Source organism: Petaurus breviceps, unplaced genomic scaffold, assembly GCF_028583685.1.
Source record: "Petaurus breviceps papuanus isolate PSGF00001 unplaced genomic scaffold, PetGlider_PUasm1.0 567, whole genome shotgun sequence".
In the NCBI taxonomy this organism is placed as follows: Eukaryota; Metazoa; Chordata; class Mammalia; order Diprotodontia; family Petauridae; genus Petaurus; species Petaurus breviceps.
In genome coordinates, this window is record NW_027186383.1 from 7,384,351 (window position 1) to 7,400,398 (window position 16,048).

Sequence of the window (16,048 nt, forward strand, 5' to 3'; positions counted from 1 at the left end):
GAGGAGACGAACAAACCATTCTTAAAACAAGAGTTGTGAACAACCATAAGAAAAAATGTTTCAGATCACTAATAATGAGAGAAATGTAGCACCGGCCCTGGAGTCAGGAGGACCTGAGTTCAAATCCCACCTCAGACACTTAACACAAAAACTAATTGTGTGACCTTGGGCAAGTCACTTAACTACGATTGCCCTCCAAAAAGAAAAAAAGAGAGAGCAATGTAAATAAAAACCACCGAGCTTTCACCCATGACCCCTAGAATGGACAAAACTGATCAAAGGTAGGAATCGTCGGTTTTAGAAGAGCTTTGGAATGGGGAGCAACGATCTCGCCCTGCTGGTGACTTATGCAGCAACTGAGATGTTCATACTCATTGACTCGAGGGGTCAGGGATCAAGAGAAAGGCTCCACGGAAAGGGAACCATGAGCAGCAGCAGCACTTCCAAAAGAGCCAGAGAGGCTGGAAAGAAAGTAGGACCAGTCAGCTGGGGGATGGCTAAATTGTGGGCCATGAGTCGGGGAATCCTGCTACGCTTGTGAGAGCTGAGAGTCAGTGGGTGCCTTCAGATAAGGACTTACACACGTTGGTGAAACACTATCCGCAATGACTACAGCAATATAGAGGGAGAGAGCCACAGTGACAACACAGTGAAATGATGATAGAGCTTAGGCTGCAAAGATGTGAGATGAGGAGATGCCTTTCTGCCTTTCTCACTGAAGGGGGAGACTGGGTGTGGAGAGCCACCACCCATGTCCGCTCAGGTTACCAACAGCTTTGCTTTTCTGTTTTTTATTCTTTCTTAGGAGGCTGTGGGGGGGCTGGGGGTGGGGGAAGAATATATTGGGAAATGCAGATTATCTAAAAACAAAAGACATTAACAAAAAATTTTTTTAAAAAAGGAGAAAAGGTATGAGTTGAGAAAAAAACCTTTTCATCAAGCATTTCTGATAAAAGTCTGTCATCTACAATCTGTAGGGAAATGAAGCGTTTCCCCAAAAAATTGCTGGACAGACAATATGAAAATGTTCAAACCAAGAAGTGCAAAAGCTCAGTGGTATGAAAAATTTTCAAATCACTAAGGAAAAGAGAAATGTTAATTAAAACAACACCAACGTAGTTGCTCACACCTATCAAACCGGCTGAGACAGCAAAAGATGAAGCGTTGGACTGTCCCAGTCATTAATGCTTCCTAGGCAGAGCTGTGCTTTGGTGCAGTGGAAGTGAGAACAGGGGAGAAGTGTCTGCGTCCTGGGACCCAAGGACCCACCACAGCACATGAGCTCAAATGCAGATGGAAACTGGAGCCACTGAACAGCCCTGGCTACAGTGACTTAAAAATTACATAGTAACTTTACTTAGGTTCCGTCGTATTTGTATTTATTTTGTTAAATATTTCCCAATGGCCTTGTAATCTGATTCTGCCAGCTGGTCACAGTGTGTGTTTGATGCCTCTGCGCTAGAGGATTTACACCCAGAGGAGGCTGTTGGCAGTCATCCATTCAGTAAGCAGGTATTAAGTACCTGCTGTGTACCAGGCTAAGTGCTGGAGATATCAAGAGACAAAAAGCAGATTATAGCCACGCTATTTTGTGACAGCGAAAAGCTACGAACAAGTTATGGAGTAACTGACCACAGTATGCTGTGTGAATGTGATGGCATGTACTGCATCATAAGGAATAATGACTGAAGAATTTAGAGAAACACAGGAAGACTTGTATGAACTGACACAAGAAAGAGAGCCATATGTACAGTGACAGCAGCAATGCAAAGATCAAACCCAGTGGCCGTTCCTGGCTCCAGATAACGGATGTGCAAACAAACTTTTTTCAGCCCCTGCCCTGAAGTCCTGTACTCTTAGAGAGTGTCTGGGGGTGACAACTAAGTGACTACCCATGGTCACATGCCTGTGTGGGTCAGAGGCAGGTCTTGATCCACAGCTTCCTGACTCCAGGATTGTTCCTCCAGGCACTGTTCATTCCTGGCCTCAGCCATACTGTTCTTACATGAAAATGGGAAGGGTTCAATGAAGTGAAGAATCAGGCTGTTCTCTGTACTAACCCAGAGACAACTCCCCATCCCGTCAACCCCCCTTCCAAAGGAAAGAAACTGGGTTGTCAGCTAGTCAGGGCACGATATCAAATGTAGGCAAAAAAGTCGTTTTAAGCAGCAAGAGGATTTTGCCCTTTAGTATACACTTGACTAATGTATTTGGGACTGTTTAACATTCCACGTTTGACTGATGAGTAGAGTGTAAGAAGCTGATTCCATTGAAACAAGAGTAGTTGTTGCCTGGGGTGTTTAGTGGAGTTTGGCAGATTTACAATAATATATGCAGTTGGTCCGACCAGTGACTCACCTTTAACATTCAGCAGCAGGTGTTCATTAGCTGCTGTTGGCCATGAACCTCTGAGGATGCTCAGCATTGCCTCAGGAGGGAGCTTGGAATGCTGACCGACAGTCACTTTGAGATGGTGGCTTCTTGCTGTCACCCCCTTCTCATCCCATACTTTAGGGTTGAGCTTTTGAACAGTTGTGTTCCATCCATTTTGTCAGCTGTCTCCTCCCTTTACATCATACACCACTAAGAAGATGTTAGAAGTATATCATTCACTTAGTTTAGGGGGAAAAGTCAGCACCCTGAACTTCAGAAATTACAAGCAGACAAAAAAATGCAGAGAAACGCAATTCAGCAGACGAACAGACAGGGTTTCTAGCTGTCTGTTAATGCAGATTCAGATATAAGTTGCCTATGTAATGGTAAGGGAATTTGAAGATCTTCCCTGCCCCTTAATGGGCCCTGCGTGGAGCCCAACAAGAGAAGCTTGCTTAGGGGAACCTTTTCAACACACCTTTTGTTATTTTGTGATTAGTCATGCAAGTTGTGATGTCTTCTGACCCTGGAGAAGGCTATATACTTATATATATTTATATATATACCCTGATGAGAGATTTTGCTTTGGCGTTCACTTATAGGAAGAGCTATGTGATTAGGCCAGATGAGACTCTGGGCAGCCGTTGGGCAGGCTTTGAAAACCCAGATGTAGGTGCTTCTCTCTCTGGTAACTATGTATGTATGTAATGGTCAGGGGTTAACAATCTTACTTTAATCATATGTGATTGTGTGTGTATGCATGTATATATGTATATATATATTTGATTATATGTACTTTAATCAAATATATGTGTGTATATATATATATATATTTGATTAAAGTAAGATTGTTAATCCCTTTTGAGTTGCTTTCTTTTAACAAAGTAGACCAAAGAACCTGTGCTAGCAGCTGTCCTGGGTATGCTGGGGTGCTTGCTGCTGCAGTGTATTTCAGGTAAGAGATGTGGCTGCTTGTCAGCTGGGGATGGGGAAACAGCTCAGTCAGAGGCTCTGGTGTTCTATCCTGCTTCTGCCACTTACTTAGTTCCTGTGTGACCAGGGAAGATGGTCTCCCTGAGGCAGGAGTGCAGTAGAAAACTGGAGGGCCAGCATCTATTAGCTCTGCTCCTTACTCCCTTGTCTTTGACCGGAGGCACTGAATCTCTCTAGCCTAGAGGACCTTAGATTAGATTTGCTTCTATAATTAGCATCTGACTGCTGAAGAAGAATAAAACTCGTGAAGGGATTGGGCTTTCTTTTTGCTACGGGACTATCAGTGTTGAAATTATAATAATTAAGCTGCTAAGCCTGACAAAAGGCAAATCATTATTTCTGGCAAAACTTTAAAAAGAAACCCTAAGTCTAATGTTATACCTTTTTTAGTAATTGTCCACCTGAATCTTAGCTTGAAGAATTTGAGTTATCTACATGAAAGCCCCCAGGATGAATGCTCTGGCTCCTGGTTGCCCTTAGACCCAGCCTTTTCTCAGCCTCTCTTAATTCCAGAGCCTTCCCTCTGCCCTGTATTTCTCAGTATTGTCTCCTGTTTGTATCAATTTGTTTGCACATGGTGTTCCCCCCAGTGCCTGGGGCCAAGGTGCAGAGGGCTGGAGCGCTGGGCCTGGAGTCAGGAAGACCTGAGTTCAAATTCAGCTTCAGACACTTCCCAGTGTTTAACTCTGGGCAGGTCACTCAGCTCCTTTTGCCTCCATTTCCTCTTCTCTAAAATGGGAATAGGAATAATAGCGCCAGCCTCCAGGCAGTGTTGTGAAGTTCTGATGCAGCAGTTTTTGTAGCTCTTTGCCCCCCATCTGGCGCATCATCTTTTAGTGTTAGCTAGCAGGGCACCTGCTGGCATGGAGGGAAGCTTGCTGCTAGATTCACACCCGGGTTCTCGGCCTGCGTGCCAGGGCTGCACCATGCTGTCTGCAGTCATCGAGTTCCTGTTTTGCTCATGAGTATTCAGCTTTTAACAAAACAAAACTTGCCCTTAACAACAGGGCCTTAAGATCAGACCCCAGGATTTCAGTTAAAACTGCTCTCTCCTAAGGCAGTGAGGCTCTGGCTTTATGAAAGACTGGTCCCAGGCTTGGAGTCAGGAGAGATCTCAGTCTGCTTCCCTCCCAGCCCTAACCTCACTCTCTTCATCTGCAAAATGGGGCAAATAAAGCCTGTAGCATTTGCTTCAGGGATGGGACTGGAAGATCAAAAGACAGTGGGCACTTAAATGGCAGCGTCCTCCACACAAGAGACAGTGGGCACTAAATGGCAGCGTCCTCCACAGAAGAGACAGTGGGCACTTAAACGGCAGCGTCCTGCAGACAAGAGACAGTGGGCACTAAACGGCAGCGTCCTGCAGACAAGAGACAGTGGGCGCTCAAACGGCAGCATCCTGCAGACAAGAGACAGTGGGCACTCAAACGGCAGCGTCCTCCACACAAGAGACAGTGGGTACTAAACAGCAGCGTCCTGCAGACGAGAGACAGTGGGCACTAAATGGCAGCGTCCTGCAGACAAGAGACAGTGGGCACTAAATGGCAGCGTCCTGCAGACGAGAGACAGTGGGCACTAAACGGCAGCGTCCTGCAGACGAGAGACAGTGGGCACTAAATGGCAGCGTCCTCCACACAAGAGACAGTGGGCACTTAAATGGCAGCATCCTGCAGACAAGAGACAGTGGGCCCTCAAACGGCAGCGTCCTCCACACAAGAGACAGTGGGCACTTAAACGGCAGCGTCCTGCAGACAAGAGACAGTGGGCACTAAACGGCAGTGTCCTCCATACAAGAGACAGTGGGCACTAAATGGCAGTGTCCTCCATACAAGAGATGGTGGGCACTAAACGTCAGCATCCTGCAGAGATGTCCCTGCCACATCTGTATGACACGTGTGCTTCTTCAAATGCATTGTGAAAAAGAATGTCCAGCTGTAGAGGAGATCCACCTCGCTGTGAAGCCTGCATTCTTATTCTGCCAAACCCAAGTTACAGATTTACTTAAAAAGAAATTAAAATAACAACAGCAGGACTAGATTCTGTAATTAGGATGGTCCAGTTTGATACCCCAAAAGAGCAAGGAAACCAGCATTTATTGTGTGCCTACTGTGTGCTGAGGGCTTTTAAAATATTGTCCCATTTGATCCTCACAATAACCTGGGAGAAAAGGTGCTGTTATTTCCCCCATTTTACACTTGGGGAAACTGAGGCAGATAGAGATTAAATGACTTGCCCAGAGTCACACAGATTTGAACTCGGCCTTCCTAACTCCAGGACCAGAGCTCTTATCCACTGTGCCACCTAGCGGCCTCCGTTTCCCAAAGAGTATTGGCACAGAATGGAAATTTCTCACTGACTAAATTCACTTCAGCAAGCATATAATAGATTCCTAGGGCATGCGAGGAATCCAACTTAACAGCTGTGTGAAAAAATGCTCCAAATCACTAACAGAGAAATTAGAATGAAAGCAACTCTTAAGTCTAGCCTCACACCTGTAAGATCAACAAAAATGACAGACGTGGGAGGGGCTGTGGGAAAATCAGCCCGTGGGCACCGCCGGGTAGCTGTGAATTGGGCCCGGCATTCTGGAAAACATCACTAAACTTTGCATGCCCTTTGAACCACTTATACCATTTCTAGGCCTGGACCCAGAGAGATCAGAGATAAAGGAAAAGGATGTGTCCTTACAGAAATACACGCAGTGATTCTTTTGTGGTGGCAAAAGCGAAGGAGCTAACGAAACATCTGTTAATTGGAAAGTAGCTGAAAATGTGGTATAAAAATTCACGGAAACCTAGGAAGACTTGAATGAACCTATGCAAAGTGAAGTAATCAGAACCAAGAGGCCAACTGAAAGCATAGCGATATTGTGAAGATAACAGTATTCATGAGACTTAAGACTTTCTGCTGATAACTGAGTAGACACAGAGTACGCTAACCTGAGGCATTGCCTGCATCCTTGAGCAGAGGGAGACTTGGGGTGCATTTATAGTCAGCGAGGAAGGAACCAGTCGACTGAGAGATAGACTATCTGAGTCAGGGTAGTTGGGGGACAGTGGCCCAGAGAGGATGGGATCAAGGCTCCTCAGAATGGCGTGATGTGGGTGAGAATCAGCCTTTAGAACGTGACTTTGGTTCCACTGACTTATTGTATAGGACTTAGAGGGAAACCAGATGACTGTCACTTGTGATTCCAGACTTGGCTCTTGGCTTTGACCTCCTGGCTTGACATGGTGGCATTGAACGTGGGTATCTTTATCAAATGAAAACAATGCCATGAAGCAGGTGCAGCAAGTGTTTACCTGAGGCCCAGAGCAGGCCTTGCTTAAGGTCAGAGCTGGGCTTGAGCCTCAATCTCTGCTGCCCACAGATCCAGCCCTTTCTATTGGGCTGCTCTGACTCTTGGGAATCAGCCCCACTCAGTGACACATTCTGGAAGGGAGAGGGAGCTCAGCAGCCAGCTAGTCTGGCCCTTTCATTTACAGGCGAGGAGACAGAGCTCAGGAGGGGAGTGACTTGCTCAGAGCCCCTTGGGCAGTGACCAGGGTGGGCTTGGACCTCGATCTTCTCGAGCCACATTGGTGGTACATAGAATGGGGATGATCATATTTGTGTTACACAGAGCTGTATGAGGATAGTTGCGTTGCAAACCTTAAAAAGGGGCTTAAATATAAACTGTTAGATTTACTAATATGGCTGCTGCTTTGCTGATTGACAGACCAGAATCTGGGGCTAGAGCAGGACTCCCACACACAGACCTTTTTGTTGTCACTCTCAGCTGTGAACCTCCTTAAAAGAATAAAGAAAAACAACATTAAAACTCCCTGCAGCCTGGACCACTTGCTTCTACTTAGGTAATAGCCTGGGCTTAATAGCCAGGTTTCCCCATGTCACGAGCAAATCGTACCCAGGAGTAGAGGTGAGCTAGCTATGCCCAGCCATCACACTCTTCTCCTCCTCCATTATTTTCTTTTCTCTAGTGAAAGTTTCCTGTGGTTTAAAAAGAAAAAATTTCTAAGTAGACCTGACTACAGTGAAGTTTTTCCAGACATTTTAAAATTCAGATTGGTGAATTTATCAATTTGTAGACTTTCAGTGGAATGCTTCATTAGAGATTTCAAGGTCCATAAGGTTATCTTTTTTCATTCTTATTGAAAAATTAATTCCTTTTTGTCAAAGTGTCCTAGAAAAATGGTTCCACCGATGTAAGAAATAGGCAGAGGCATCTCTTTTTTTTCTCTTTTGAATCCTATATGATAACCTTGAAAATCATCCCAGGAAAAGATTACTTGGATGTGGTGTGGCCTATGCCGTATTTAGTTTGTTGCGAGTCTGATCCCCTCACCCAAATGAACCTTGTATTTAGTTGATATATACTTGATACCGATTTTCTATAGAAGCATATACACACATTCATCTCTGACAGAATATAAGCGCACTGGGAGCAGTGACTGAAATCATAAATAGTTGTTCCTTGATTTTATATAATATTCTTAAATTACTTAATGCTGACTCTTAGATACCACTAAAAAGAATAGATCCGTAATGATTAATTAAGATCTCATTTCTCTAGCAGTTCCACTCAAATAAATTTCCCACTAACTTAATCTAAATATTGTCTAAATACCAAAATTTCTTAAATTTTCTTTAGCTTTTTTTTTGATAGAGTTTATTATTGGGTGCTCTTCAGCTTCCCTTCCTCCTTAGATATGCTGCATCCAATAAATCTCTAGGAAACCAGTTCCCTTTTTAGGAAGCTAGTCCCATTAAGAAAGCAAACTTCATAAATGATGAGATGCACTCGAAGATATGCCTGGCACTTGCTTCTCTTTGTGGCAGTCTACTAACCTTTGGCAGACTGAAATCTGCCTTCTTTGGGCTTTATTTGCCCTTTTCTCCTCTAGGAGACCAGTCCTCATCCCCATTTCAGGTGCCAGTAACCTCTAGTAGTCCATCCTCCTTCACTGGATTTGTGTGGTCCAGTGGAGAGAAGCCCAGTTTGGAGCCAGAGGAGCCTGGTTTGAACCTGGCTCTGCTCCTGATTCCTTTGTGACCTTTGGCAAATCGTTTAATGCCTCTGGGCCTTGGTTCCTTCTCTTTAATATGAGAAGCTCAAACGTGGGTCCTTCTAGTTCTAAGTCTGTGATCCCATTATGCCCAGCAGTAGGGAGGGGTCTGATCTCTTTGACCTTTGTTGGTTGACTTTAATCAAAACTCATTCACCTAGAACCATAGATTCTGCAGTTGAGAAGAGACACCTTGAGGTCCATCTTGCCAGCCCATGCCTGACCCAGGGGTCATCCAGCCCCCGCAGCCTCTGTGCCTTTGTCTGGACTGTGCCCTCTGGGGACAGGAAAAGCAGGAAGTTGTACCCCTCCTCAAAACCCTGGACAGACATGACTGTCCCTCATCCTTCCTGTCCTCCTCTTTCAGGCTAAGTAGCCTCAGTTTCTGGGACCTGGAGGCCAATCCTCTCTCCTCCAGGTTGTCCAAATCATTTCTGAGTTTTAACTCCAGAACCGAACTCCGTCTTCTGCTAAGGATGTGCTCATTGTCTTGGGGGCTTCCAGGCCACTGTTGTTGACTCACACTGATCTCGAAGCCTGCTCAGTCCCTCCATTTTTTCACAGGAACGATTGTCTAGCCATGCTTACACCGTGCCAGATTCCGTTTCGTTTAAGAACACTGTCACTTATTTCCAGTTGTAATTCATAGAGTTCAGAGACCTAGAGTCGTAGAATATTGGACAGGAGCTTCATCTCCATCTAATCAGAATCCAGTGTTTTATAGCTGAAGAAACTGAGGCCCTTCTATTGGCCTTTCATTGGAGGGCTTAGTGAAAGATTGCTCTTAGATTAAAATAATCATTTAGCTCATAAATTATGGAAACCTTTCTTAATAAAAAATAGCCACAGTAGATTCTGCGTTTAAAAACAGTTGTACTTTGCATACGGTGTTTGGATTTCAGGTTTAGAGGAAGGCTTGGCCTATTGAGCTGAAAACAAAACAAAAAAAAATTGGTGAAAGTTGCTGACAATAATATAGCCAAGATTATATTGTCACAATGACTTTTGTCTGCTCAAGAATGCCATTATAACCTCTCTCTTTTTTTTCAGCCTCCCAAAGTAAAATGTTTGACTAGAATCTGGCACCCTAACATCACGGAGATGGGAGAAATCTGTCTGAGGTAAGTCTCATGACCTTCTCTATATTCTGCCACCCAAGGAAGGAAGGAAGAAAACTTTATATTTTTGAGGAATTTGCAGTTGGGGTTTTTTATTATGGCCTGTGGCCTATGGCCTATGGGTGGCTTCATGACTAAGTGGATAGAGTGCTAGGCTTGGAATCAGAAATACTTATCTTCATGAGTTTAGACACTTCATAGCTATGTCTAACCTATTAAGACATGGCTTAGAAGGAAATATCATACCACACTGGCAATGTGGCCCTTGCAAATCACTTCATCCTGTTTGCCTCAATTTCCCCATCTGTAAAATGAGCTGGAGAAGGAAATGACAAACCCCTGTAGGATCTCCACCAAGAAAACCCTAAAATGAGGTCACAGAGAGTTGGACACAACTGTGATGATTGAACTACAACAGCTAATTTCCTCTGACCTGTGGTCATCTGCTAGAAGAATGACTCTTGACTTTGGTCATGCCATAGACATCAGTAGAAGATGACCTTGGCAGCGTGGGGCCAGCAGGCAGCTTGAAAGACAATTCAGTAGCTTGTGTCGGGAGTCACTGGGGGCATCTGTCAAAAGTGGCCAAACACACAAAGTTCCAGTCTCCTTCTAAGCATCGAGCACCCTCATGCTGCTTCAAACACATGCACTGCCTATCTTTCTGTTGCTAAACATGGTTCTCTTTGTTGTCGATGTAAGCCCAGATCTTGTACGTGGCTTTCGTGAAAAATTCTACTTTTTATTGTGGATGGAAAGTACAGGGAGGCAGGTTTTTGGTCCAAGGCAGATTGTATGACAGTTTGAACTGCTGTGTAGTTACCACCTGGTGGATAATTCTTCTGTTACTCACCTCACATCCATGCAGTTGCCAAATCTTGTTTATTCCTTCCCAACATCTCTCCTTTCTCTCCGCTTGCACAGCCGCCATTCTGGTCCAGGCCTGCATCACTATTTGCCTAGACTGTTAGAATAGCCTTCCCCTTGGTCTTCCTGCTTCCTTCTGGTATCTGCCCTTTTCTGAGCCGTGCTCTGCTCAAATGCCAGAGTGATTTTCCTAAATCACAGAGTGACCAGTGTGACCTCTCCGTCCCCTGCTCAGTAAACTCCCAGGGGCTCTCTCTTGTCTATAGCATCAAATTCTGTTTGGCATTTAAAGTTCTTCAGGACCTTGCCTTTTCCTGTTGTCCAGTCTTCTGACACTTTGCTCCCTCCAGTGGCCTTCTTGCCATTCCCTGCATACTCAGAGCTCCATTGCCCATCTCTGTGTCTGTGTCTCCCGTATGTCTCCCTCCTCACCTCAACCTTTTTATTTCCTGGCTTCCTTTAAGAGCAGCTCACAAGGCACCTTCTGCAGGAAGCCTTCCCTGGTCATCCTAACTGCTGGTGCCTTACCATATAAGCTTACTTTATGACTACTCTCAGTGAAGCGCATGTGTATCTATTGACATTTATTTCTCCCCTTCCCCACTGGAATGTGAGCCCTTTGGTGGCAGAGGCTGTGTTTACCTTTTCCTTGTACCTCTGAACTTAGCACAATGCCTGGCCCATTGGGAATGCTTAAGAAATGCTTGTTGACTGATTGATCAACCAGCTTCTTTAAAAGGAAAGAACCTTATTTTCTCCCATCATCTTAAAACCCACAAAACAAGAGAATTAATTATTTACATGTGATGGCTCAAATCTCACTGGACTGCTGGGCACTGGAATGTTCTCTATGAATCCAGAAGTCCATTTTGGATTTAGTCTCACTTGCTGTGCAGGGGAAGGTGAGTTTGTCATTTTAGAGCTGGAAGGTCCCTTCAAGGTCATTGAGTCCTTAAGTGAAGAAACCGAGAAGTCTGTCTTTGTTGATCGAGGCTCCTTCTGTGCCTGACATCATTCCAGCTCAGGCAGGTGGCGCCATGACAGACCTGAGGGTCACAGCTTGGCCTCAGAAAAGAGCCTGGAAAGTGCTGGGTTTGTGTTGGGTCCTTCACCGTCCATTGTTGTGTTCTGAAGTATCGAGTGTCTTCTGTACAAAAACATCAGTTCTGACTGAGGATTCCTCCTCGTTAGGGTGTGATGAAATCTTAGCTTAGCTTCTCTCCTTTCTCCATCTTGTGTTAAATGATTAAATTCATGCCATAGAGGGGAGGCTTCTGGAGGGCAGGGGCCAGGTTACCTCTGGACTTGGATTCTCAGTGCCTGACTCACAGGAGACTCTGCGTAAGCATTTCTGGATTGACAATCATTTCCTTTCATTCCTGTCAGACTTGAAAGTTGTTGCAGATCATCCTGGTGGGTTTGTGTGTTAATCTGCCCATATCCCTGTGCCAGGATGCTTATAGTGGAGAAAGACAGAGAAAGCCATTTCCTCCACACCTGACATGCACGACACCGTGTCATGGCTAGGAAAGAAAGGTTCCAAACACGGAAATTGTCTTTCTGAGGTCAAAGGTAAAACATCTTAGAAACACTGGGATCACTAGATTATAGTGATGATGATGATAAGAAGAAGGAGAAGGGCATTTCCATAGCTCTTCAGGCTCTGCAGAGCTGATCCCCACGTCAATCCTGGGAGGCAGTGGCTGCTGCTGTTATTCCATTTTATAGTAAGGAAACTAAGGCAGAGAACAGTGGGGTGACTAGGTTCACAGCTGGTAAATGTCCAAGGAGAGACCTGAACTCAGGTCTTTTTAGACGTGAAAACCAGAGCTCTGTCCCCTGTGCCACCTAGTGTGAGAACACATCAGCATCTTCAGCACATGGGAACTGTGTGGCCTTGGCCAAATCACTCATCTCTCTGAGCCTGTTTCCTCACCTCTAAAACAGGGAACATTGAAGGCAGAGTCAAGATGGCAGAGTAGAAATGACTTGCACGCGGCTCCCACTTCCACCTCCTCCAATTCGTGTAAAAAATTACTCTAAACAAACTTGGAGCTACAGAACCCACAAAATGACAGAGAGAAGCTAACTGCCTGCTGAAGACAGGCCGGCAGGAAGGGGCCAGCACAGCCCTCTGGGAGCCCAGCTCAGCCCCTCGTGAGCCAGAGGTTTTAGCCTCAGGGTAGCCACAACCAGCCACCAGCTGGAAGAACTTCAGATCACCAGCAGCTGTGGCAGTTTCCAGAATTATCAACCCATAGATGCTAAGGACAAAGTGAGAGGTCAGTGCAGTGTGGACTTTGGGAATCGGGAGTGAGGTCCGGCCTTTGCACCCTGGAGGATAAAGCCGCCACCACGTGACTGCTTTAGAGCTCCTGGCCTGCAGATTGTAGGGGGACCAAGCGTCCATTCTGAGGGGTGATCACTCTTGCTTTAACTTGCTTGAATCTGGATTGCTGTCTAGGGTGGAAGTCCTGAGGTGCATGACCAGTTTGCAAGAGCACATGGAGGCTCCAGAGAGGGCAGCCAACTAAGAGCTCCAGCAGCTGCAAAAACCCCAGCGATTGGGACAAAGCTCCCCTCTCTGGTAGCAGAATTCTACTGTGGCAAAAAGCTCAAAAGTCAAGTAATTGAGTGGCAACATGAGCAAGTAAAGGAAGCAAAGCAAGCAGAGCAATCCGATATTAGACTTCTATTTTGGGGACAAAAAGGATCAAAGCATGGAACAGGAGGAAGACATAGAAGTCAGAACTCCTGCACCAAAAGCTTCCAAGAAAAATATGATCTGGTTACAGGCCATAGAGGAGCTTAAGAAGGATTTTGAAAACCAAATAAGAGAAGTAGAGGAAAAATTGGGAAGAGAAATGAGAACGATGCAAGAAAATTATGAAATGAGAGTCAACAACCTGGCTGAAGAAAATATCACCTTAAAAAATAGACTGACTCAAATGGCAAAAGAGGCCAATGAGAAGAATGCCTTAAAAAGCTGAATTTGCCAAATGGAAAAATAATCTCTTTTTTTTTAGTTAGAGGTGACTTTATTACTTTTTTTTATTTTAAGCAATCGGGGTTAAGTAACTTGCTCAAGGTTACACAACCAGTTATTTCTAGGTGTGTTGCTGAGTATCTGAGCCCGAGATTCAATCCAGGTCATCCTGACACTGGAGCCGTTGCTCTTACTCGCTGAGCCACCTGGCCGCCCCTACGCAAGTGGGGTTAAGTAACTTGCTCAAGGTTACACGGCCAGGTGTTTCTGGGTGTGGTGCTAAGTGTCTGAGCCCGGGATTCAATCTCCAGGTCTTCCTGACATGGGAGTCGGTGCTCTTACTCGCTGTGCTACCTGGCCGCCCTGTGACTTTATTACTTGAGTACATAAACCAAAATTTATGCAACCAGAGCAGAGGCTGTGGATGATTCAAATTCCAATTAGGTGGGAGCAGCCTCTTGTAGTACCGAGCCAGCCGGTGAATTCGGCTCTCATTCAGAATCAGACGGAATTTAGAGTCCTTATCCTTTCTGTTTCTCTCAAGATGCTTTCGGACAGCAACAGCTTTCTTGATCAAGTGATAAAGATCTTCAGGCAGATCAGAGGCAGGTCCCTTGGACTTTAGAATTCTCAAAATTTTGTTGCCAGTTACAAAGCGTACTTGTGCCACACCATGAGAATCCCTCAGGATCACACCGATCTGGGAGGGCGTCAGGCCCTTCTTGGCCAGCTTGTAGATCTGCTCCTTCATGTTGTCCGAGGTGAGCTTCAGCCACGTGGGCACGCTGCGGCGGTACGGCAGAGCCGACTGGGTGTAGCAGCAAGCACCCCAAGCGTCTTCAGGGTTGCTGCCACCACAGGTTCTTGGATCTGCTTTGATAAAGGAAAGCAACTCAAAATGGGTTAACAGGCTTACTTTAATCAGTCAGACATATATCGTTTACCTTGTTCAGGGGAAAAAGGTCAGCACCCCGAACTTCAAAGTATACAGGCAGAATTATCAAGACAGAAACAGATCAAGTAGACAGCTTTCCAAACTGTCCAGCCATTACATCCATACCCAATCAACATCTGGGTTTCAACATCTGGGTTTTTCAAAGCCAGGGCAGGGAGCGGGGCCCTCTGGACAACAGCTTCCCAGAATCCATATCAAATCACAGAACACTTCTCAAAGTGAGCCCCCAAAACAAAGCTACACATCAAGGCTTATATAGCCTTCTCCTGGCTCAGAGAATGTAACAATCTTATTGACTCACTGGCCAATCAAGAAGTATCTACTGAAAAACAAGTCTCCCACCCCAGGCTCCAGGTGCACTTTAGCCTAGGGGCAGGGAAGATCTTTAAAATTTACATTCCCATTACACTGGGACAGACCCTTCCCGGGAGGGAGCATGCATACGACCCATGATGGCGATGAGCAGGCAGCGAAAGAGGAAATCAAGATACTATTAAACAGATCCCAACAAATGGAAAGAATAGAAGGCAATGTGAAATATCTCATTGGAAAAACTGCTGACCTGGAAAATAGATCCAGGGGAGATAATTTAAAAGTTATTGAACTACCTAAAAGCCATGATCAAAAAAAGAACCTAGAAATCATCCTTCAAGAAATTCTCAAGGAAAATTGCCCTAATGTTTTAGAACCAGAAGGCAAAATAGAGGTTGAAAGAATCCACTGATCACCTCCTTTTTGAAAAAGATCCCAAAAAGGAAACTCCTAGGAATATTATAGCCAGGTTCCGGGGTTCCCAGATCAAGGAGAAAATATTACAAGCAGCCAGAAAGAAACAATTTTAATATTGTGGAAACACAATCAGGATAACACAGGATCTGGCAGCTTCTACATTGAGGGATTGAAGGGCTTGGAATATGATATTTTGGATTGTCAAAGGAGCTGGGATTAAAACCAAGAATCACCTATGTAGCAAAATTGAGTATCATGTTTCAGGGGAAAATATGGCCATTCAAGCATTCTTTATGAAAAAACCAGAGTTGAATAGAAAATTCGACATTCAGGTACAAGAAGCAAGAAAAGCATGAGATGGTAAACAGGGAAAAGAAATCATAAGGAACTGATCAAAGTTGAACTATTTACACTCCTACATGGAAAAATGATAATTGTAACTTAATGAAACTTTTCTCAGTATGAGAATAGTTGAAGGGAATAGAAATGTGTGTGTACATATATATGTCTATGTAGGAGGGTATATGGGCGTATGAATACATATGTGAGTGTGTGTATGTATGTGTACATACACATAGAAGGCACAGGGCCAATTTAATAGAAAGGATGATACTTAAAAGGTGAAATTAAGAGGTGAGAGAAGAATATAATGAGAGGAGATGGGGAGAGACAGAATGGGGTAAACTATCTCATATAGAAGAGGCAAGGGAAAATGGTTACAATGGAGGGGAAGAACAGGCAGGCAAAAGGGAATGAATCAACCTTATTCTCATTGAATTTGGCTTAGGGAGGGAATGACATACACACTAAATAGGGTATCTCATCCTACAGGAGAGTAGGGGGGAAGGGGACAAGAGGGGGGATGATGGAAAGGAAGGCAGGCTGCAGGGGAGGGAAGTTGGAAGCACCCACTTTTGAAAAGGGACAGGATCAAAGTAGAAAATAGAACAAGTGGGGGTGG

At 44.9% G+C, this 16,048-nt stretch overlaps 1 protein-coding gene across 2 annotated transcripts in view; it reads left to right on the forward strand.

The window, feature by feature from the left end:
- UBE2F (ubiquitin conjugating enzyme E2 F (putative)) overlaps nt 1-16,048 on the forward strand; it is a 119,862-nt gene that overhangs the window by 66,880 nt on the left and 36,934 nt on the right. For both annotated transcript variants that reach the window (XM_069103195.1, XM_069103196.1), the window contains one exon: nt 9,483-9,553. In XM_069103195.1, coding sequence (XP_068959296.1) covers nt 9,483-9,553 — 71 coding nt within the window. The remainder of the gene's footprint in view (nt 1-9,482; nt 9,554-16,048) is intronic.